At 36.4% G+C, this 20,173-nt stretch overlaps 1 protein-coding gene across 5 annotated transcripts in view; it reads right to left on the reverse strand.

Moving 5' to 3' along the window:
* Positions 1–20,173, reverse strand: part of LOC134663501 (sodium bicarbonate cotransporter 3) — a 102,429-nt gene that overhangs the window by 26,067 nt on the left and 56,189 nt on the right. For all 5 annotated transcript variants that reach the window (XM_063519876.1, XM_063519874.1, XM_063519873.1 and 2 more), the window contains exon 2: positions 6,044–6,144. In XM_063519876.1, coding sequence (XP_063375946.1) covers positions 6,044–6,134 — 91 coding nt within the window. In that variant the 5' untranslated portion in view covers positions 6,135–6,144. The remainder of the gene's footprint in view (positions 1–6,043; positions 6,145–20,173) is intronic.

Genomic DNA, 20,173 nt, shown 5'->3' on the forward strand with positions numbered 1-20,173 from the left:
AAACATGTGTACAAAACGCGAGAGTTTAAAGGGTTATATCCACAACATGCTTTGTTAAAAAAAAACACTAACATTACGGTATCGTCTTGGGTCGTCCCATTCGTAATTTTTCGTCAAGTTCTTAAATTAGTCCTATTCTGCTTTCGTCACTCATTCTACATTGAAAGCCACCGACAATTGTGACGAATGTAGAATGAGTGACGAAAGCAGAATAGGACTAATTTAAGTACTTGACGAAAAACGAATGGGACGACCCAAGACGATACCAACATTACAACGACTTTAATAATATTAAATTAACGTCAATTTTCGACCAATCATTTACAGGTATAGCATAGCATGGTTGTTATTTCAGGCGAACCAGCCAAGCATGCGCCGAGTGCACTGACCTTGTTCTAAGGGCAGGGTTAGCCACGCTAAGTGGTGGCCATCTTGAAAAGGTAAATAGCAGAACACTGTCCATGTCAATCACAACCGGATAAAAAAACTAAAAGAAAATGCCATTAACTCGAAATTGAGGTTGATTTTTAATTCGAAGTGTGTGTGAATGTAATTACAGCCTTTTGCTTTTAAGAGATTGATTTTAAGCAAGTTTTCCACTATTCAAAACAACCGTCAATATTAAAAAATAGTAACACTCACAGCCCAAATCCAAAAGGCAAAACTAAAAAGGTTTTGAGATAGAGTCTGGCTAGCCAAAAATTGTTGACATATACATATTTCGTTGTTGTATCACCAATTGTCTATGATTAAAAAAAAAGCTAAAAGTCAGTCGTCAATTTATGTCATTCATTCAAATTGTTTGCGGTTTATATAATAATATTAATAATTTATATACTGAGTGAGGTTCGCAAACTATTAAGTAAGCTCGTAAATAATTACGACAATGTGCGAAGTCGACGTGTAGCGTTGTATAACGAAAAACTGCAATGTTTACAACTCCTAACCAAATGTAAACAAATTAGGAGGTTGGTGCTCTATAAATATTTTAATACTTTAAGTACTAGTTCTAACATTTGCCTATTACTTTGATTAAGCACGTGAATTTATTAATGCCTGAATCTCATAAACAGGACAAGTGTATAATGAAACGGATAAACTAAAAGTTCTGAATAATATCTATAAAATCTAAATATTGGAACGTAAACATATGTGTTTGTCGTTGTCTGTACTTTAAATAGTGGTAGAAATTATGTGAGCTGACTTTGAGTGCACGTAAACGTTTATTTAACTTATATCCTTAGGCCAGTGAAACGTGCTATTTTAAAGGGGTTAAATAAATTGCAAAGCTCCGGCTTGTTCAAAGAAAGCTATAGCACGTTAGCACAAAAAAATGAAATTTAAATACTTAGTAAAAATGTGGTGTCTAAAATTGCTTGCTAGAGGAACCTAATTTGGGAGATGTAAAAGCGAACACAAATTATATTATAGAAACTTTATTAAACCTAAGATCTTGCCAGTGGTAAGTTTGTGATTTAATCCTAACCTGTGAATCTGTGTGAACCTTTAACTTGATTTGACGACACCTAATTTTAGAACTTAGCTCAGTGGAAAGCTACCTACCTTACTTGTGCACAGAATATAAAAAATATTGTCTAGTATCAAAACTATAATTCCTACTACACAAAGTGTGACCAGCCCAAGATTTTTTGAATTTCCCGCCAAAAATTTAGGTAAAATTTCAGTAGCCAGACTCTAATCCGATTACTAAAAATAAAAATTAACAAAAAATATTAAAGCTGCTTTGTTAGAAATTAACTTCGAATACCACTAATTGCTGACAATATTTGGAAAGTAATATTAAAATAGTTTGTATTTAGATTAATTGTAATTTTAAGTTGTTTTAATTTATTGTTTTTGACATGTTTTTACAGAAACTTATAAAAAATTTGAAAAAATTAAAAATTAATATGAAAATTGATTTACTTACAGCTCAAACTCATTGCAAATTAAATAAGTTCGAGCAATTTGTAAACACGTTGACAACTTTATCGCTAAATAATAGCGCCCTCTAAATCTCCGTTTGTAGACAAATATCGATCGATATCAAGGCGCATAAAGTTTTAACTAGGTAAGATTATACTTATATAGCAGGGGTTCCCCCATAATACTCCCTTCTGACCCATTTCCAGCCCGCCATCTTACCAGCAACTAGTTTTTGACAAATTTGAACCGTATCTCTGACAAATTGAGTGCATTTTGATTTGACTTTAGGGACGGGATGGAGTGGTGGCGTTGTCAGAAGTTGCAATGTAACAGCAAAATATTGCTTACACGTGTTGAGGGCATTGAGCTTAGATTTTATGAAGATTAAAGGATTTTTCTTTCTTTTCTAGATAGCAGTTTTCGTAAGAGAAAATAAGCTTCATAGTTCTTGATTTATTAATGGAAAACTAAGTGGTTCTAGTTTCTACGTAGATGGTATTTTTTTAAATAAAGATGAAAGTTAATTCTCGGTCGGTTTCTACATTTCGTGAAAATTATTTACTTATAGGTTTCTACCTACGTACTCGTATACACTAAAATTCTTCAATATGTAAAAAAAAACTCTTCTTCTACAATATACCTACTTAATGCAAATTTTCGTAAATACTACCTACTATATATTAACACTAAAACCAAGTACCTAAGTATCTAGTATTTTTGTATGATATAGAACGTAAATGATGCCTGATGGTGATGGCAAGCAATTACTGTTGCCCAAGGACACCTGCAAACACCAAAGGTATATCGAAGGTACTTATTCGTACTTGTTGTTGTAGTGGCAACAGAAATACATCATCTGTGAAAATTTCATCTGTCTAGCTATCACGGTTCATGTGATAGGTACAGCCTGGTGACAGACGTACAGACAGACAAACGGACAGAGGAGTCCTAGGGTCCCGTTTTTCCCTTTGGATACGGAAACACATAATAGTACTAGGTACAGAAGACTGACTCTCTAACAAAACGCGTCTGTTACGATCAGGACAGATATGGCCGCTAGGTAGCGACAGCGCCACGCGCAGCTTATGGCTAGCCACCAGAATTGGTGTGGAAGGGATGTACTTTTAGATACCTGTAGCAAAGCGACGAAATCGCGGAGTGAGCCACGCCTGACGGAACCCTAAAAACTATTGGGAATGCCCGGTGGGCGTTGTTTGCGTAAATGCGTGCGTTTGACAATTTGACATCTATCGGTGTGGGCTACAAGCGGAGGCCGCCGGCCGCGTCGGGAACACAATGCTATATTGAAATTGTTGATAACTTTGCCTATGTTATTGGACATGGGAAATAAAATACGCATGGTATATAAATACTAACATAATTACTGTGAATATTGTGACAAATCTAATGGCAGTTACACTTGCTTATACTAAATACAATAAATAAAATAAATATTAATAGGACTGTAGGACATTATTACACAAATTAAGTAAGCTCAATAAGGCTTGTGTTGTGGGTAGTTGGACAACGATACATAGGTACATATATGTGTAATATATAAAATACTTAAAATCATAGCAAAGACCCATGACTCAGGACCTTGACCAGGATTTGAATTGCTTCATAGGCAGGGTCACTACCGACCAGGCCAGTTAGGTCCTTAGGTTAAAATTTATCAAGAAACCTATATGACATCTATTCTAATATTATTTCAGTAATATAATATTCAATTATAGGTATCTGGGACACCGAGCTCTGTTCGGAATACATATAAAAACTCAAACTCCCAGCGATAAGACCTAGCCAGATCAAATTATCGCCTCCAAAAACCTCAACATACCTAGCAAATTTCATCGAAATCGTTAGAGCCATTGCCGTGATCTCCGAAATATACATACAAGAATTGCTCCTTTAAAGGTATATTAAGATTCTATGAACCTGACCTGACAGGGAAGGTAAATGTCCGTCTGGGCGTCCCAGATACCGCTGGAGTGACGAAACCCAAAAAGACCTGTCCGCCCTCGGAATACCTAACTGGCGTGAAGTGGCGTAGAATAGGGCAGAATGGCGCTCTCTTGTGTCAGAGGCCAAGATCCTCTTTGGGTCACTGAGCCAGTGATGTATGTATGTGTGTGTGTGTGTATGAACCTGACAGAATTCCTTTAAAAAACCGGGCAAGTGCGAGTCTGACTCGCGCACGAAGGGTTCCGTAAAATAAAGCAAAAAAAAAAACGGAAAAAAATGCAAAAAGAAAACGGTCACCCATCCAAGTACTGACCACCCCCGTCGTTGCTTAACTTTGGTCAAAAATTACGTTTGCTGTATGGGAGCCCCACTTAAATCTTAATTTTATTCTGTTTTTAGTATTTATTGTTATAGCGGCAACAGAAATACATCATCTGTGAAAATTTCAACTGTCTAGCTATCACGGTTCGTGAGATACAGCCTGGTGACAGACGGACGGACAGACGGACGGACGGACGGACGGACGGACGGACGGACAGCGAAGTCTTAGTAATAGGGTCCCGTTTTACCCTTTGGGTACGGAACCCTGAAAAGCGAAGAACACGTCGAGTCTATCAACAACCTTTCACAAAAAAGCTTCTACCTACTTGTTAAAACAAGGCCTAAGTGGATTATCCACATAATGACACGCCATTATCTAAATGAGATAGGCTGACACGAGAACAATGTATACCACCTGACAATGCTAGTTATTGTGCGGTTTTGAACTCTGTTACAATAGGATTTGAGTACATTTCACGTTGAGTGACATGATGAAGATGGGTAGATAAATGAGATTACATAGTGCGTAGGGCACTCAATAGGTACCTATCCATGGTGTGTCGAAGCGCAAAACTCAGAGAAAGATAGTCATCTGTAGTTTTTAGGGTTCCGTACCCAAGTAAAACGGGACCCTATTACTAAGACTTCGCTGTCCGTCCGTCCGTCCGTCTGTCACCAGACTGTATCTCACGAACCGTGATAGCTAGACAGTTGAAATTTTCACAGATGATGTATTTCTGTTGCCGCTATAACAACAAATACTAAAAACAGAATAAAATAAAGATTTAAATGGGGCTCCCATACAACAAACGTGATTTTTGACCAAAGTTAAGCAACGTCGGGAGTGGTCAGTACTTGGATGGGTGACCGTTTTTTTTTTGCTTTTTTTTGTTTTTTTTTGCATTATTACCATAATGCAAATAAAACCCGGACCCGGACGCGGGTGCGTACCCGGAATCCTCCGTGCGCGAGTCCGACTCGCACTTGCCCGGTTTTTTTTCAAACTCGATGGGTAGGGTGACAGATGTTATATTCATATAACTTATAGCCTAGAAACGTCAAATTTCGCAAAATTGTAATCGGTAAGTGATTCTTTCCATAGAAAACGAAGTCTAACGTGAGTCATCTTTTAACTTTTCAAATACGTGTGGTGGTCAAAAATGTTGAGTGAAAAGACAAAATCGTTTTCGAAAAAAATATAAAAAAAAATATGACTGAAATTTTCATGTTGTATACTCATATCATAATAGGCCCAATAAGGTAATCTATAAAATTTCAGTAGGTATGCTTTTACGTGCTAAAGTTAAGCAAATTATGTGAGAGTAGCAGAAAATGCCGAGATAATCGAGTTTCTGAGCTAGCTTCACAAGAGTTTATTAGCTTTTAGTTTATTCAGGACAGAGGAGGATAAATTCAATTTCTTTGAACCTTTTAGTTTTGATATGCACAGGCTTGGAGCGCTGGTGGCGTTATCCCGGCATTTTGCCACGGCTCATGGGAGCCTGGGGTCCGCTTGACAACTAATCCCATGATTTGACGTAGGCGTTTTTACGAAAGCGACTGCCACCTGACCTTCCAACCCAGAGGGTATAGGCCTTATTGGAATTAGTCCGGTTTCCTCACGATGTCTTCCATCACCGAAAAGCGACTGGCAAATATCAAATGATATTTCGTACATAAGTTCCGAAAAACTCATTGGTTCGAGCCGGGGTTTGAACCCGCGACCTTCGGAATGAAAGTCGCACGCTCTTACCGCTAGGCCACCAGCGCTTGTTATTATCTGCAATATTATAAGGGGGTAAATACTGGCTAACTGCATCAAGTCACTGACCTTCAAAATCCTGTTCCGTGTAGTCATGGTGTGTTTGTTTCCTGGCCGCCGGGTCCGTCGGGGCCTCTTCATCGTCAGCCCTCGTCTCCATGTTCCAGGGTCTGCAACAATGTAACAAATGCTATACACGAATTCTGGTCTATCGGAATTTTCAGCCAATATCGTAATCATAAAGTTGTCGTTCGTCGATCGACTAATAACGAAATACATGAAAATAATTATAATTAGTAAAAATGTTTGTAAATTAGTTACAGATTATGCTTATAATATTAGACATAAGATCAGAACGGCAAATTTTAAGCACTTTCATCAAAAGTATCCTATAGCCTCTAGCCGCCCATACGTCAAACCTTGCCAAGCAAAATGAAATTTTATTTTGTCAACACAAAGTTCAAATTAGAATGGAACAGGAGACCTTTTTATAGGTCTTTGGGCGGCTAGAGGATAGGCCTCATACGAGTTTTCTTCTTCGTTAATTTTTCGGTGCAAGCGCCGCGCTGTGCACCGAACGGAATGTGGTATCCAAGCGGAGCTCCCACAAAATTATCTGAGCTTCGTGACCAGACTGCAGCTATACTGGACAACTTAAGAGGTAAAGTGTCATTCTATGGTACTTGCTAACTATGTACACAAACCGCCACATTGAAATTGTCTCTGAATAATGAATTTAGTGAATTTTGTTTACATAGTTAGCAAGTTCCATAGAATGACACTAGGAAACACTAAACAGAGTGATTTTGTCATGTCTGACCATACTCTGAGTCGGAGTCAAACTTAACAACTTTTATTAGGGGGCCAACCAACCCCCATAACGCAAAAATATCTGCTACCTAACACATTTCGGTGAATCATAATTATATCAATGTTATTGATGGAACAGCAGATTTCTTTTTCACTATATATCATAATAAATCCAGAGGCTTAAATAGGAGTCTGACACAGCCCCTAAAATACATAGGTGTGCCTATAATTTATGTCATTAACGGGTCTAAGTTCTAACGCGATTAAATTTTATTTATTTTACCTTTTTTCCGACGTTTCAGCCAGGTTGCACTAGCCGTGGTCACAAAATGACAATGGAGATATTGGTAAACAAACTAAACTACCCGATATTCGTTTTTATAAAATGTTCGGGGTAGACAAATAAATTGATGTACCCGTTTTTGTTTAATGTTTATTGTCCACGGCACGATACGAGTACGCAACAATTTAATAACAGTATCCGCACATTGGTCCGAAGATATCTAGACACAACACGCGAGATACAAACACAACAACGAACAACAAAACAAACCAAAACACGAGAGTTTAAAGGGTCTTAATTGTTTACCATAAAGTTTTAAGTCATGATATATTGTTTGTTCGCATATTCGTTAGTCATGATTTGGTTTTCTCAGGAACGCGTAACTTTTCAGGATTGCCATAAAACACACCTAACCTAAGGTATGAATGGGACAACCTTACGAAAATCCTGAAAAGTTAACGGTTTCAGAATTATGACAAATGATAATCTGACACTAATTAGGTGCATTATGACTTTCAATAATTATGTCAGACAAAGGGATCCTATGTTTGGCATTACACCATTACGGAGAAGAGTGTTAGTACATATTTTATAATTAGGTACTAAGCTGGAAATCACAAGCTAACTGCACAGCCCCCCGTAAGGAAGCTGCAGCTTAATTGCAGAGCAAACGCATGTTTCGCCCCAATGTAACTTTTTTCAAACACAGTAACTTTAGCCAGTTTCATTACAAAGGGTTAAAACTCATTCCCATTCACGAAATCTCATGGCAAACGAAGTTAATTTTAAATTTTAATTTAATCCACCCTTAAGGAGATTAATATACATTTGAGCACCAATTACATTACCCTTTTATAAGCCGTTTTAACACGTTTCACGCCACGAAAGCCGTAAGGGCCGCCATACACGGACTGCTTTGAGCAGTCAGTGCCAACAGCTTCAAGCGGTCGCCGTTGGGTGATCTGCAGTTTCAATACAAAATCGTCATTCGCAATACACGAACCGCTCAAGCAGTTGCAACTGCTTCGGGCGGTTGGCTGCGCGGTGAAATTTCATCATGCGGTCAAGCTGCAAAAGCAGTCCGTGTATGTTGATCACTGGATTACTGCTCGAGCAGTCCGTGTATGGCGGCTCTAAGAATCTCACATATATCGGAAACGTGACACGACTATCAATGGGAGCCCTTCGTAAAGGCTTATTGGAAATATTTAGTAGGGTTGAGTGACCGGTTATATGATAATGTGGATATTTTTCTCATAACCCACCTGGGGATAAGGTCCAATCTTTTGTCGTAACTATAGGAAAACTTTTTTGTCCTACATAATGCGTTTTATTTTAGTTGTTTAATTCTATATTGTTCTTAGGTACTCGTTTATGGGCCAGTACTGGGTTTGTTTGTGTTTTGTGCTCCATAGTTTAGACCTCTAAGCGGATTTTTAATTCTCGCATACGTAGTAGTTTTCCAATTCAAAATGTTTTACATGCAATTGAAGCCCTTTAAAAAGTAAAGACATACCGTAAATGGGGTGAGTAGGGATTACGTGGGCAGTTGGCTTATGAATGGGGTGAGGAGGGATGACAGAGGAGTGAGTTTACAGGCGACTACTACGTAAATTATATATTCTAATAACAAATCAAGCTATTATAGTAAAGTGTCGATCCAACAATTTTCAAAACTCACTTTAGTAGGAAATCCCTCGTCACTCCAACTACGGGATGAGCTGGGATTGCTTAATATTACGTGTTTATCGTTGAAACTATGAAATGAAACAACAAATTATCATTGACAAACTAAAATTCATACATCCGGAACACTTTTTTTGTATATACCTAAATCAATGTGCGAAATATAAAAATAAACTTTTATCCAGGTTCGAACTTCGATTTCGTCCTTACTCACCCCATTTTACGGTAGCGGTTTTAGATTTCAATTTGCTTTTATTCTATTATCTGCTAAATAATTTGTTGGTAGCATTAATCTTAGTAGTAAAAGTAGTCGAGTGAAGATTAATCTAATGTAATTTTTATTATCAAACAAAATATCCAGAATGTAATAAAATGAAATACTTTTTTACACAGGCTTAATAGCGGATGGCGCTGGAGCTAATATACGGCGTTGCATGAACAAGAGATTTCCTTTGGCAGGATTGGTCCTTAGGACCCAGAGATGGATTCAAGAAGTGGAGCCACCGAGATTTTTGATGTAAATTTTTACCTTTATTCGGTTAAGGACAGATTCTGGTTTGGGCAGATTCTGGTAACGGCAGATTCTTTTTATGGCAGATTCGTGTTTGGGCAGAAATACAATCATCGAAAAAAGTGTCTAGAACCCTAACTTTTTACAGGACTGCCCAAAAAAAGGAGTGTATTGTTATTTCATGTGTATAGTGAGCTTACCATGAGTTGTATTCGATTATGACTCTGGCAATCGAAAGTATGCTCGTCTTGCTCCCACCAGTGTGCCAAAGTAGTGGTAGGAGCGAGACGGACATATTTTCGATTGCCAGAGTCGCAATCGAATACAAATCATGGTAAGCACACATAGGTATAAATAAATCAGCGAGAGCTCGGAATCGAGATTTTTTTTTAATGAATAAAAATTGTATATTAAGACCTTATATTTACATATAACATATAACCGTTTACATACAATTGGTGCAACTTATGAATAAATCGTACGTCTACATAAATATAAGAAAGAAAATAACAACAGATCCTGGTTAGAGCATAAATGCAATACAGAAAAAAGAAAATACAACAGTTACTTTGTGTCACTCCTTCAGTAGCTTTATTTCATATGTACTTAGATAGGTACTTGTTTGTCTATTATTTATTTTTAAATATTTTTAAGGTTGAAAGTTTTTTTAAGCCTCTCAATGGTGTGATATCATTAGCTTCAACATTTGTTATTATTTCATTAATTAAAACGTTTTTTTCTATTAATTTCTTCAATCTTTTTTGACCGCAGCTCAATTTTGAAGTAAATTCAGTCTGTATTATTTTTTCATCCTGAATTGCAGCTTCTTTTTTTAGTAACTGAATAAAGTAATATAAAGTTGGTTTTTTTGGAAATCTACTATTTATTCTTCGATGCCAACCTTCGATTGAGTTTGTGGTTCTTATATTTTCTCGATAACAGCTAAAAGTTTCACACGTAATTTTTTTCATCCATTCCCCAACAAAATACTTGTCAAAGTTTAAGAAGGCATCGCAATCTTTCGCTTCTTCGTGAATCGCCAAATAGCTCTCAGGTATGAATTTTGAATTAAATAATGCCAGCATGGTATACAGACGTGTTATTTTATAACCATCAGCTGTTGTTGAATATCCAAGTTTTTTGCTGTTTCTCCACACAGCATTACAAAAATGGTAAAAACAGCCAGTTATTTTAACTTCAGGAAATATTTCTCTTAAGCCTTGTATTTGTGCAATTTCATAGTCGCATTTATAATGTGTTATCTGCATTTTAAATTGATCTCGTAAAACCTTGAACATTCTTTTGTATGTCTGTTGACATTTCTTTGGAAGTAAAACATATACCAACGGTATAAAATTGACAGTATGATCTCCGCTAGAGAAATTAACATGCAAAGTAAACAGTTGATAAAATGGTCTAGGAGTTACCCTGAATGTACCATCTCCACTAAATGTTTTGAATTTTTCAAAGTACTGCTTGGCCAAATCAGTGCCGAAGAATAAAATTCTATCATCATCGTTTTGGGCATCATCATATAAAAAAATATGCTCAACCAGTTTATTGGGTAATTTCAGTTCTCGCTGGTTCCTGCAACATGTTCTGTCAAGATTTAAATAATCCCGTCTTGCTTTGTACAGGGAATCTTTTTTTGTATTAAATAATGGTATGTGTTCATAATTTAGACCGCAGCTATTGAAGTAATTTTCGTATATCGTAGGTATCGGTTCTAGATTGATACAGACCTGTTTCTTACAACCAACCATCAACTCGTCTACTTTGTTACTGACAAAATCTGGGGCACAAGTATGTTTTGATTCTTTAATTATTTTATTCTGGGCATTTAAAGTTATAGATGTATTGCATTCCTTTTTATTAAAACACCGCCAGTTGGTACTTCCTGATTTGTTCTTTTTTACAAAGTTATAGCGATGCCCTCCATGAAGAGCTACAGGCTTACCTTTTTTACTGCTTATTATTTTTACATCATAGGCACCACTTGGTCCAGGTATGTCCATTTTACTCAATTCACGGTTAGAAATAATAAATTGTCGCAAATTAAAATCAGCTACGTTTAAATCAGGCAGACATTGAAAGACAAGGAATATGTTTCATCGTTTTATTCATTACTGTCAAGTGGCCAGTAATCATTTAGGTACTCTAAGATATTGCAATCCTCTTTAGTCATTATCATTACCATTGAATTTAGCAATGTAGAGTCTGTGCGGAAAGAGAAGAGTCGTGGCAGAAACGGGAACTAACATTTTAAATTTTATATGGCAATCAAACCTTTGACACCTGTCTTGTAAAAAGTAAACAAACTTCTGTCAATGTATATTTTTATTAACAAAAACCGCAAGTTTTATGCATAAAATATTTTCAAAACACGATAAAACCGTACATAAAACCACAAGGAAAATTATATTTAACATTGTTCGGTTTTGTCAGCGGGAAGAAAACGGCTAAAAGCCGACTATCGACTTACAAAAAGTCGCGGTACGTGTTTCCGCTATTCGCGGGTATTGATGTTGTATTTAATAATTACGTATTTAATAAGCCCCCTAAGTAATTTGTCTCCGGTACATAATCGGTAAGTATATTCATTCAAAATATATTATTTTTTATAAATATGCAGGTCATTCATGATCTTTAAAATAACTGACAAATAGTCTTGATACTTGCCATTTTATGCATATTTATATGTAATTTCTTTTTCAGGATTGTGTAAAAGTACCTACGGTATCTCGAATAAAAGACCGCTATGTAGGTGATATGCAAGAATTCGTAATCTACGTGCCGGATTCAAGCACATCCAGTTCAGATGAAGATAGTTCTATGAGTGTCCCTGGTTGTTTTGAAGCTAGCTCAAACATAAGTGACATTGAATATTTTAATTCAGACTTCGATTACAAAGAATGAAACTTTTTCTAATAAAATATTTCTTTATTTGTAAGTTCGTTTACTAGATTCTGAATAAAACATTTTCTAATAAAATATTTATTTATTTGTAGGTTATGTTAGTTACGAAATTATATTTCATATTTAGCAGTGACTTTTCGTATCGTGATTGACGGCGTAATATCGTGAGATGAGAGAACCGGACATATCCCAATAAGGCCTACCTACTTATGCACTATTTTTATTCATATTCATATTTATTATTATAATAATGTACATATACATTACAAGTCAATTTTACAATGGGTGAAATATATCCCAGATAAAATTACAGTTCTATTGCCCAATTTCTACCCGATCTACCCGGTTTAACCCTTTACCAGGCCCCGAAGAACCAGCGTGTCTTAATACGTACTTTATATGCTGTTGCAACCGTATTGAACGCCTTGTAAAAAATGTATTTATGAAAGTCGGAGATCTTCCTCTAAACCAGAAATAAAAATGTGGGTTACGGTTATCCCATCGCCTGTCTAAGTAATGAACTGTCATACTAGATTTTGTCTTATTATATTCTTGATCAGGCCAAGGGATATATTCCACCCACATCTTATATCGGTTATAATAGTCAAGGTTTAACTCCAAATCTCCTACGAACCACATGAATTCGCTCTAGGTTGAACACAAAAACTGTTTTATTACTTACGTGAGTTTTTATGACATGACAAGACAATTTACCGGGCCATGGGAAAAATAGCTCCCACACAGTTAAACTCTAATAAGGCCATGGGATAATGTCAACCCACATCCTAATTCTGGTCATACACAATAATGCATGAATATTTAGCAATGTTTACGATTACATTTGCTTTCAACACTCAAAATCTACAAAATATCAAAAAATTGTTCGATCTATGTACTTCTGTTTCATAGAAATTATGGAAAGTGTTCGAATTTCTCCGTAGTTTGCTGAAATTAGCGTTCAAGTGAATTGAAATGGCTGCCAAAGATATATTACGCAATTTAGAAGCGTGTTGTGAATGAAGATCATAAAATAATATTTTCAGGGATTGACAAAATATTTTGTAGGTGGTTTGGAGTTAAAACCTGACTACGGTAACCGATATAAGATGTGGGTGGAATATTTCCCTTGGCCTGGTAAAGGGTTAAATAACTGTTGGAATGCACAGATTAGGCAGTACATAAATGAGACTCTATCTTGTTTGGTACTAAAATTACAGTTGTATTGGGCAGATTCTTAACTAGTTTTAGCAGTTTTGTCAATCGCAGTCACTTTTTAGTATCTGAGACATAAAAACAAGTGTGTTTTAAAAAGAAAACTAGTGCCTGCGCTAAATCAGAGGAATGAGTTGACGAGCCGACACCATCACCAGGCTCCGTTTAGTAAGCCGTGGTAAAAAACCGGAACAAAAGGGATTCAAGTATCATGACCTTTAGTGTCGTACTATAATCACGTGACCAGTGTTGTCAGCATAGCAAAAACCATAAAATAGCACTGGCGCGCCCTCAAATCCCACGACTCTTCTCTTTCCGCACAGACTCTAATAAAAAAACAATAATGTCACAGTATGGTCATAGTAACTAAGCGTCATAGCGACATACATATACCCGATAGCAAAAGTTTCGGGTCACTAGCATTAATTAATTTTCAGTATACAGGGTGGAAAATCCAAATGGGTCAGTGAGGGCAGCTACTAGATCCCGTGTTGCTACGCGAAAATGGTCTCAGGAGACCATCGACCGATTTCAAATTAATGAAGATTGGCGTTTACAGATTTTGGAAAAAACATACAGGGTGCGAGAAAAACATAATTTGTGACAAACTTTTTTTATGCCATTCGATCCTATTTCCATCCAGGATCAAAAGCTAGTATGATACCAAAAAAAAATTTCCGGTTAGAAAATCCACAAATTGAAGAAAACTTTCCCCATACAATTTGTACGAAAATGAAAAAAAAATTTGCATAATGTGATTGTTCTGATCGACTTTTAAAGTTTTTGGTCGCGACTGCCCAATTTCTGCCCAAACACGAATCTGCCATAAAAAGAATCTGCCGTTACCAGAATCTGCCCAAACCAGAATCTGTCCTTAACCGAATAAAGGAATTTTTAGGAGGGGGGGGCTCTCAACTTGATCTTGATATCTGTATCATTTAAGCTACTAGGTCAAGTTTAGTATCGTTTCCGTATAAATCGGGGGTGCCGAATTCATTTCTGATATCATAATGACACCATTCCGAAGTAAAAACACAGAAATATGAAAAAAATACTTTTTTTTTAATTCCTCTTCACGCTTAAACTGCTGAACCAATTTAGTTAAAATTTGGTACAGAGATAGTTTGAGTCCCAGGGAATAACATAGCATACTTTTAATCTCAATAATCATCCCTTAAGGGTGTGAAAAGGGAGAAGGAAATTTGTATGGGGATTCAATAACCGCTGAACCGATTTAGATAAAATTTGGTATAGAGATAGTTTGAGTGCCGGGGAAGAACATAGGGTAGTTTTTATTAAAAAAAAAACCTTAAAAATGAAAGGTAAGGTGTAGGATTGTATGGGAAATCAATAAACGCTGAACCGATTTCGATGAAATCTATGTCTACACCTTTGATTTACTTGAAAATGATACTAAACTTGACTTAGAATCTAAACTTAAAAAAATATTAACCTCAAACGTCGCAGATGCTTAAAACCCCCCCACCCCCCACCTGCATCAAAAATCTGGGTGGCTCCACTTCTTAAATCCATCCTTGGGTCCTAAGGATCAATCCTGCTAAAGGAAATCTCTTGTTCATGCAACGCCGTGGTTGACCTTTTTTTTGCTCTGAGCAAACACAACTATAAGAAAACCTAGTTGCAGATGGATGTTAAAAATAAAAATACTGCAAAGAAATGTAACAACTTCTGAACTACCGTGACGAAGAAAATATCGCTGACATTCAACACGGGTCGGCGAGAGAAAGCTGTGAACTTTTGCATTTTCATTTGGATTTGAATAACTCACATCCCCGGTTCGCTACCAAAGTGTGTCACTCTCTGATGTGATTATGATTATAATGATACTCAGTATGGTATGATATTTTATACATGAGGTCTCTATTGTTTCCCAAAAAGTTTTAAGTCATATTTATGTCGGTTGCTTATTTAGGTAACTAATGAACTGCACAATGCAATGCAAAAATTTAAGGTGATTGACATTTGTATGTAGATGTTATTAGCGTCCTCGGCGAATAAAAACCGGGCAAGTGCGAGTCGGACTCGCGCACGAAGGGTTCCGTACCATAAAGCAAAAAACAAACGGAAAAAATGCAAAAAGAAAACGGTCACCCATCCAAGTACTGACGACGCCCGACGTTACTTAACTTTGGTCAAAAATCACGTTTGCTGAATGGGAGCCCCACTTAAATCTTTATTTTATTCTGTTTTTAGTATTTGTTGTTATAGCGGCAACAGAAATACATCATCTGTGAAAATTTCAACTGTCTAGCTATCACGGTTCGTGAGATACAGCCTGGTGACAGACGGACGGACGGACGGACGGACAGCAAAGTCTTAGTAATAGGGTCCCGTTTTACCCTTTGGGTACGGAACCCTAAAAATGGTTTAGTTACAAAAAAGAAAAGAATGAAACTGTTGGTGAATTTTTATCCTAATGTTCGAGAAAATTTACAAGAGATGTGGATGTAAAATTTTCTTGCACTTCTTAGCAGCAATATTATTTTCAATTAGATTTTGAAACGATACTTTAACTGCAGAGTAAAAGTGTTAATAGACTTTGTTACTGCTTCCCCGGAGTTAAGCATGACATTAAATATTTTACAAAATATCTAATGTTGCTTGGAACTGTATGGCAGTTACGACCTTATCACTCAGATAATAAAGTCTAAATTAAACGGAAGCCGGACCGTCATAATCCGGGATTTATGGTATTGCGCCAATTTTGTTACAAATTTTGTTTTTCGTTTTATATTTTGCACAGGTGAATTTAAAGTAAATTGTATTTACAGTGTTCTATGAATGTTCTATAGACATTCAGATATTTAGAGGTAAAAGAATTATACTAGGTGCGCTATTGGCAAAATTATAATGAAAAACGATTATAATGGCGCAAAACTTTGATAGATATTTTTATTTTTTTTAGCTTTAGTTATTAGTTGTAGTTAATGTTAGTTTTATTTATTTATTTATTTAATCTTTATTGCACATAAGGAAATACACTGTACAAAAGGCGAACTTAATGCCATAAGGCATTCTCTACCAGTCAACCTTTAGGCAAAGCAGATAAGTTGTAGGCGGTGCAAAAACATGTAGTAGATGATACAATTAGGTACCTGTACGAACACAATACAATCATAATAAATACACTAATATAAACATACATAAATATAAATAATATTGATACAAATACATATACCTACTTACATATACATATACATACATACATACATATGAAATCAGATGAACTTACAAAACAGAAACATTCAAGATTTTCCAGTACTGCCAGCAAAGTGCTCACTTAAGGATTTTTTAAAAGCAAATCTGTTCGGACACTGTTTAATTTTGACAGGGAGACTATTCCAAAGGCGAGCTGCCTGAATTGAGAAGGAATCGGACATATAACCAGTTCGGTGAGATGGTATAGACAGAGAAAGATTGCCAGAAGAGCGAAGCTGACGGACACGAGAGACACCATAGTGCATAGTAGTGGAAGAAAGATTTTAGATATTCGGGGGACTGAGGGTCGTTAAGAACAGAAAAAAGGGTGCAGAGCATGCGAATTTTGCGACGAATACGAATAGGAAACCAGCCAAGTTTAGAGCGGAATGAGGAGACATGATCGTATTTACGGAGACAGAAAACAAAACGAATGCAATTATTCATTAAACGATCTAATTTATCCAGGAGCTCTTCATTTAAGTCCGGATAACACACATCACCATAGTCGATTATTGGCAGTATTAAAGTTTGTACGAGCAATATTTTTGTTTTAATTGGTAAAAAGTGTTTAAGCCTGTTGAGTGCATGAAGAGAACCAGTAACTTTACGGCTAATTTCGGCTACCTGTGTCCTCCAGCTCAGGGTACTATCCAGAAAGACACCCAAGTCTTTTACACTTTGGCTGTAGGGAATAGGCGTGCCATTAAAGTATACAGGAGGTGTAATATCGACTTTAAGGAGCTGTCGGGCGCCGCCTATGACAATGGCCTGACACTTGGAGGGTTTTATATTCGTTTTATAACACCTATTATACAATAAATGAGTTATTATTATAATGGAATAATAATACAATTTAGGAAAATTTAAACATTATTAAATGCCCAATAATTGCTGGCAGTTGTTTTGTATTACATGCCCCAATTTCGTTGACAATGTAATTATAAATTGTAATTGTTTTGCCAGGAACTTTCGAAGAGACGACAAATAATTGAGTTTCAAATTTCCCAATATCTAATACCGGTTATCAAAGTCGTTCAACTTAAAATTAAATTACATGGCAAATAAATTTTCTTTCGGCCATATTGTAGGGTAATTGCGTCAGTTTACCGTCCGGTGTCAGTTTCCATCCACTTGACGGAGTAGCTATAATACATTTCATTATCAATTTGCTACTTGCGAAATATATTTTTTATGTAGATAGATAAATTATTTAGATACTTAATAAGTACAAATTTGTGCAGTAATGAAGGTTTATATTCAAATTTCGTCAAGTTCAGCCAGGACCCTTATCAATAATAATAAATAATCTTTACGTGCAAGACAATGTCACGTGCGTGGCTATTCGCATTCGCATCCCTTCCTTACAACCTCAATGTAGTTACATATAATAATCTAATAAATTCTCATATTTCATATGATTTAAATATAAGCATCGTTCGATTACAGACTTCAAACTAGGTACCCAGCCCTAAACATACAATGTATCTTACGACAAATCTTTACGTGCAAGACAATGTCACGTGCGTGGCTATTCGCATTCGCTTCCCTTCCTTACAGCCTCAATGTAGTTTTATATAATAATCTAATAAATTCTCATATTTCATATGATTTAAATAATATAAGCATGGTTCGTTTACTTACAGATATCATATTACTTAGGTACCCAGCCAGCCCTAAATATACAATTTATCTTACGACAAATCTTTACGTGCAAGACAATGTCACGCGCGTGGCTATTCGCATCCCTTCCTTACAACCGCAATGCAGTAACCGTCTACTGAGTCTACACACACTTACGTCGTTTTAACATTGGAGAATAATGATGTTGATTCCGTCGTCCGTTGATTGCACCGTAAAGCCAGAGATAAAACTAATCAAGTAATCAGGTGTTTCCGCGCGTGCGGAAGACAGGAATGAGGCCCACGCCATGACACAAGGACGTTGGGACTTTCAATTATGGTTATAGACCTACAGTTGAAAATTGTACTTAAATTAAATCGGTAAGTAAACTTTGTTAGCGCCGAACAGATCAGAAAAAAAAAATCGTTCTGGATAAAAATGTAAAAATGGCAAAAAATTCGACCAGGCCAGGACCCTTATCAAATACAGACGAGAGGTTAATTTATAGTCACAATATATAACAGATTCATAAACAATATTCAAATTCAGAACCTTTTGTTTTTGTTTTAATCGAAAAACATAACCGGCCAGTCCCACGTCCCAGATGCCATATTGAAACAAATTGTATACCGGGATGTTTTCACGGTCAAGTTTATTCCATTTACGAATACGTTTGGGACTGTATCGAGTACGAAAATAGAACGTTATATTTTTTTCGGCAAACGTGGTCACGTGTGTGATATATTGATATTGCCAGAGTTCGTGTAAATACTTTTACAGGTATCTATAATCGATATTTAAAATACGCCGTCTTTGTATAATGCGAGTAACACGAGTATATAGAACGGCTTCGCATGGGTAAACCTTAACAAATTATATTACCTAAACCATTCTTAAGAATCACTCAATTGATAGGTGAAAAACGCATGAAAATCCATTCAATCGTTTTTGAGTCTATCGCGAACATCCATAGATACAGACAGACAGACACGGCGAGGTTTTGTTTTATAAAATGTATAGATAAATTAGACTAAAATTGTATAACGAGTTCGAAAACCGGATGTAGACATTAACGCCATCTATCCGTAAATCAATAACTAATATAGTCACATACCTAAACTACTACTACGCTATACATTTTCTATGCATGAAATAAATAAGCGTTCCATACTATGTATTTCCTATAGTATAGACAGTACTTTCATAGTTTAAGAAAAAAAAGACTATAGTAATGGCCCAAAATTTTTTAAGTGACACTGAGGGGAAATCTTAAACTATAAAAGATAAATTAAAGCTGTCATAGAAATCTCACTTAGTATCCCACTTAGAAAACATCCTGTAAGTACCTATTGGTCCATTTTTACTTTGTTATCGATTTTTTGTTTCGTCAGATTTCGATAAAATTTGGTGGATATAGATAATTAGATATCGACCCGTGTGCTCCATCTAGAGGGTATGTGATCTGTGGATTCAACAAACAACAAACCGTAATACGATATTAGATAAATATAGAATATCAAGTGAAGTGCCAACCTCGCAATATATCAAATGAGTACCGCGTTAAGGGTTCCCAAATGAGTGTGCGTACCATATATTCCAGAAATCGTTTTTTATTTATTCATATTACGATTTCTGCAATTGGCAATTTTTACCACTTTATTCCTGAAAGCAAAGGTAACCATTCGGCTGCACTTCCTCCCATCGAAAGTGCACCTCACCAACATCAGGGGGTTGCACTCAAATATCGATCCGGTCCACCACCATCTTGAAACCGAAAAACCGCACCTATTCTTTTTGACGGAGACGCAAATCAAAACCCCAGCGGACGCGTCGTACCTCAACTACCCAGGCTACTCACTGGAACATAAGTTCAGAGCACGTGCTGGGGTCTGTGTGTACGTCCGCGATGACATTTGCTGCAAGCGTCTCCGTTGCTTTG

Source organism: Cydia fagiglandana, chromosome 4, assembly GCF_963556715.1.
Source record: "Cydia fagiglandana chromosome 4, ilCydFagi1.1, whole genome shotgun sequence".
Taxonomy (NCBI): domain Eukaryota; kingdom Metazoa; phylum Arthropoda; class Insecta; order Lepidoptera; family Tortricidae; genus Cydia; species Cydia fagiglandana.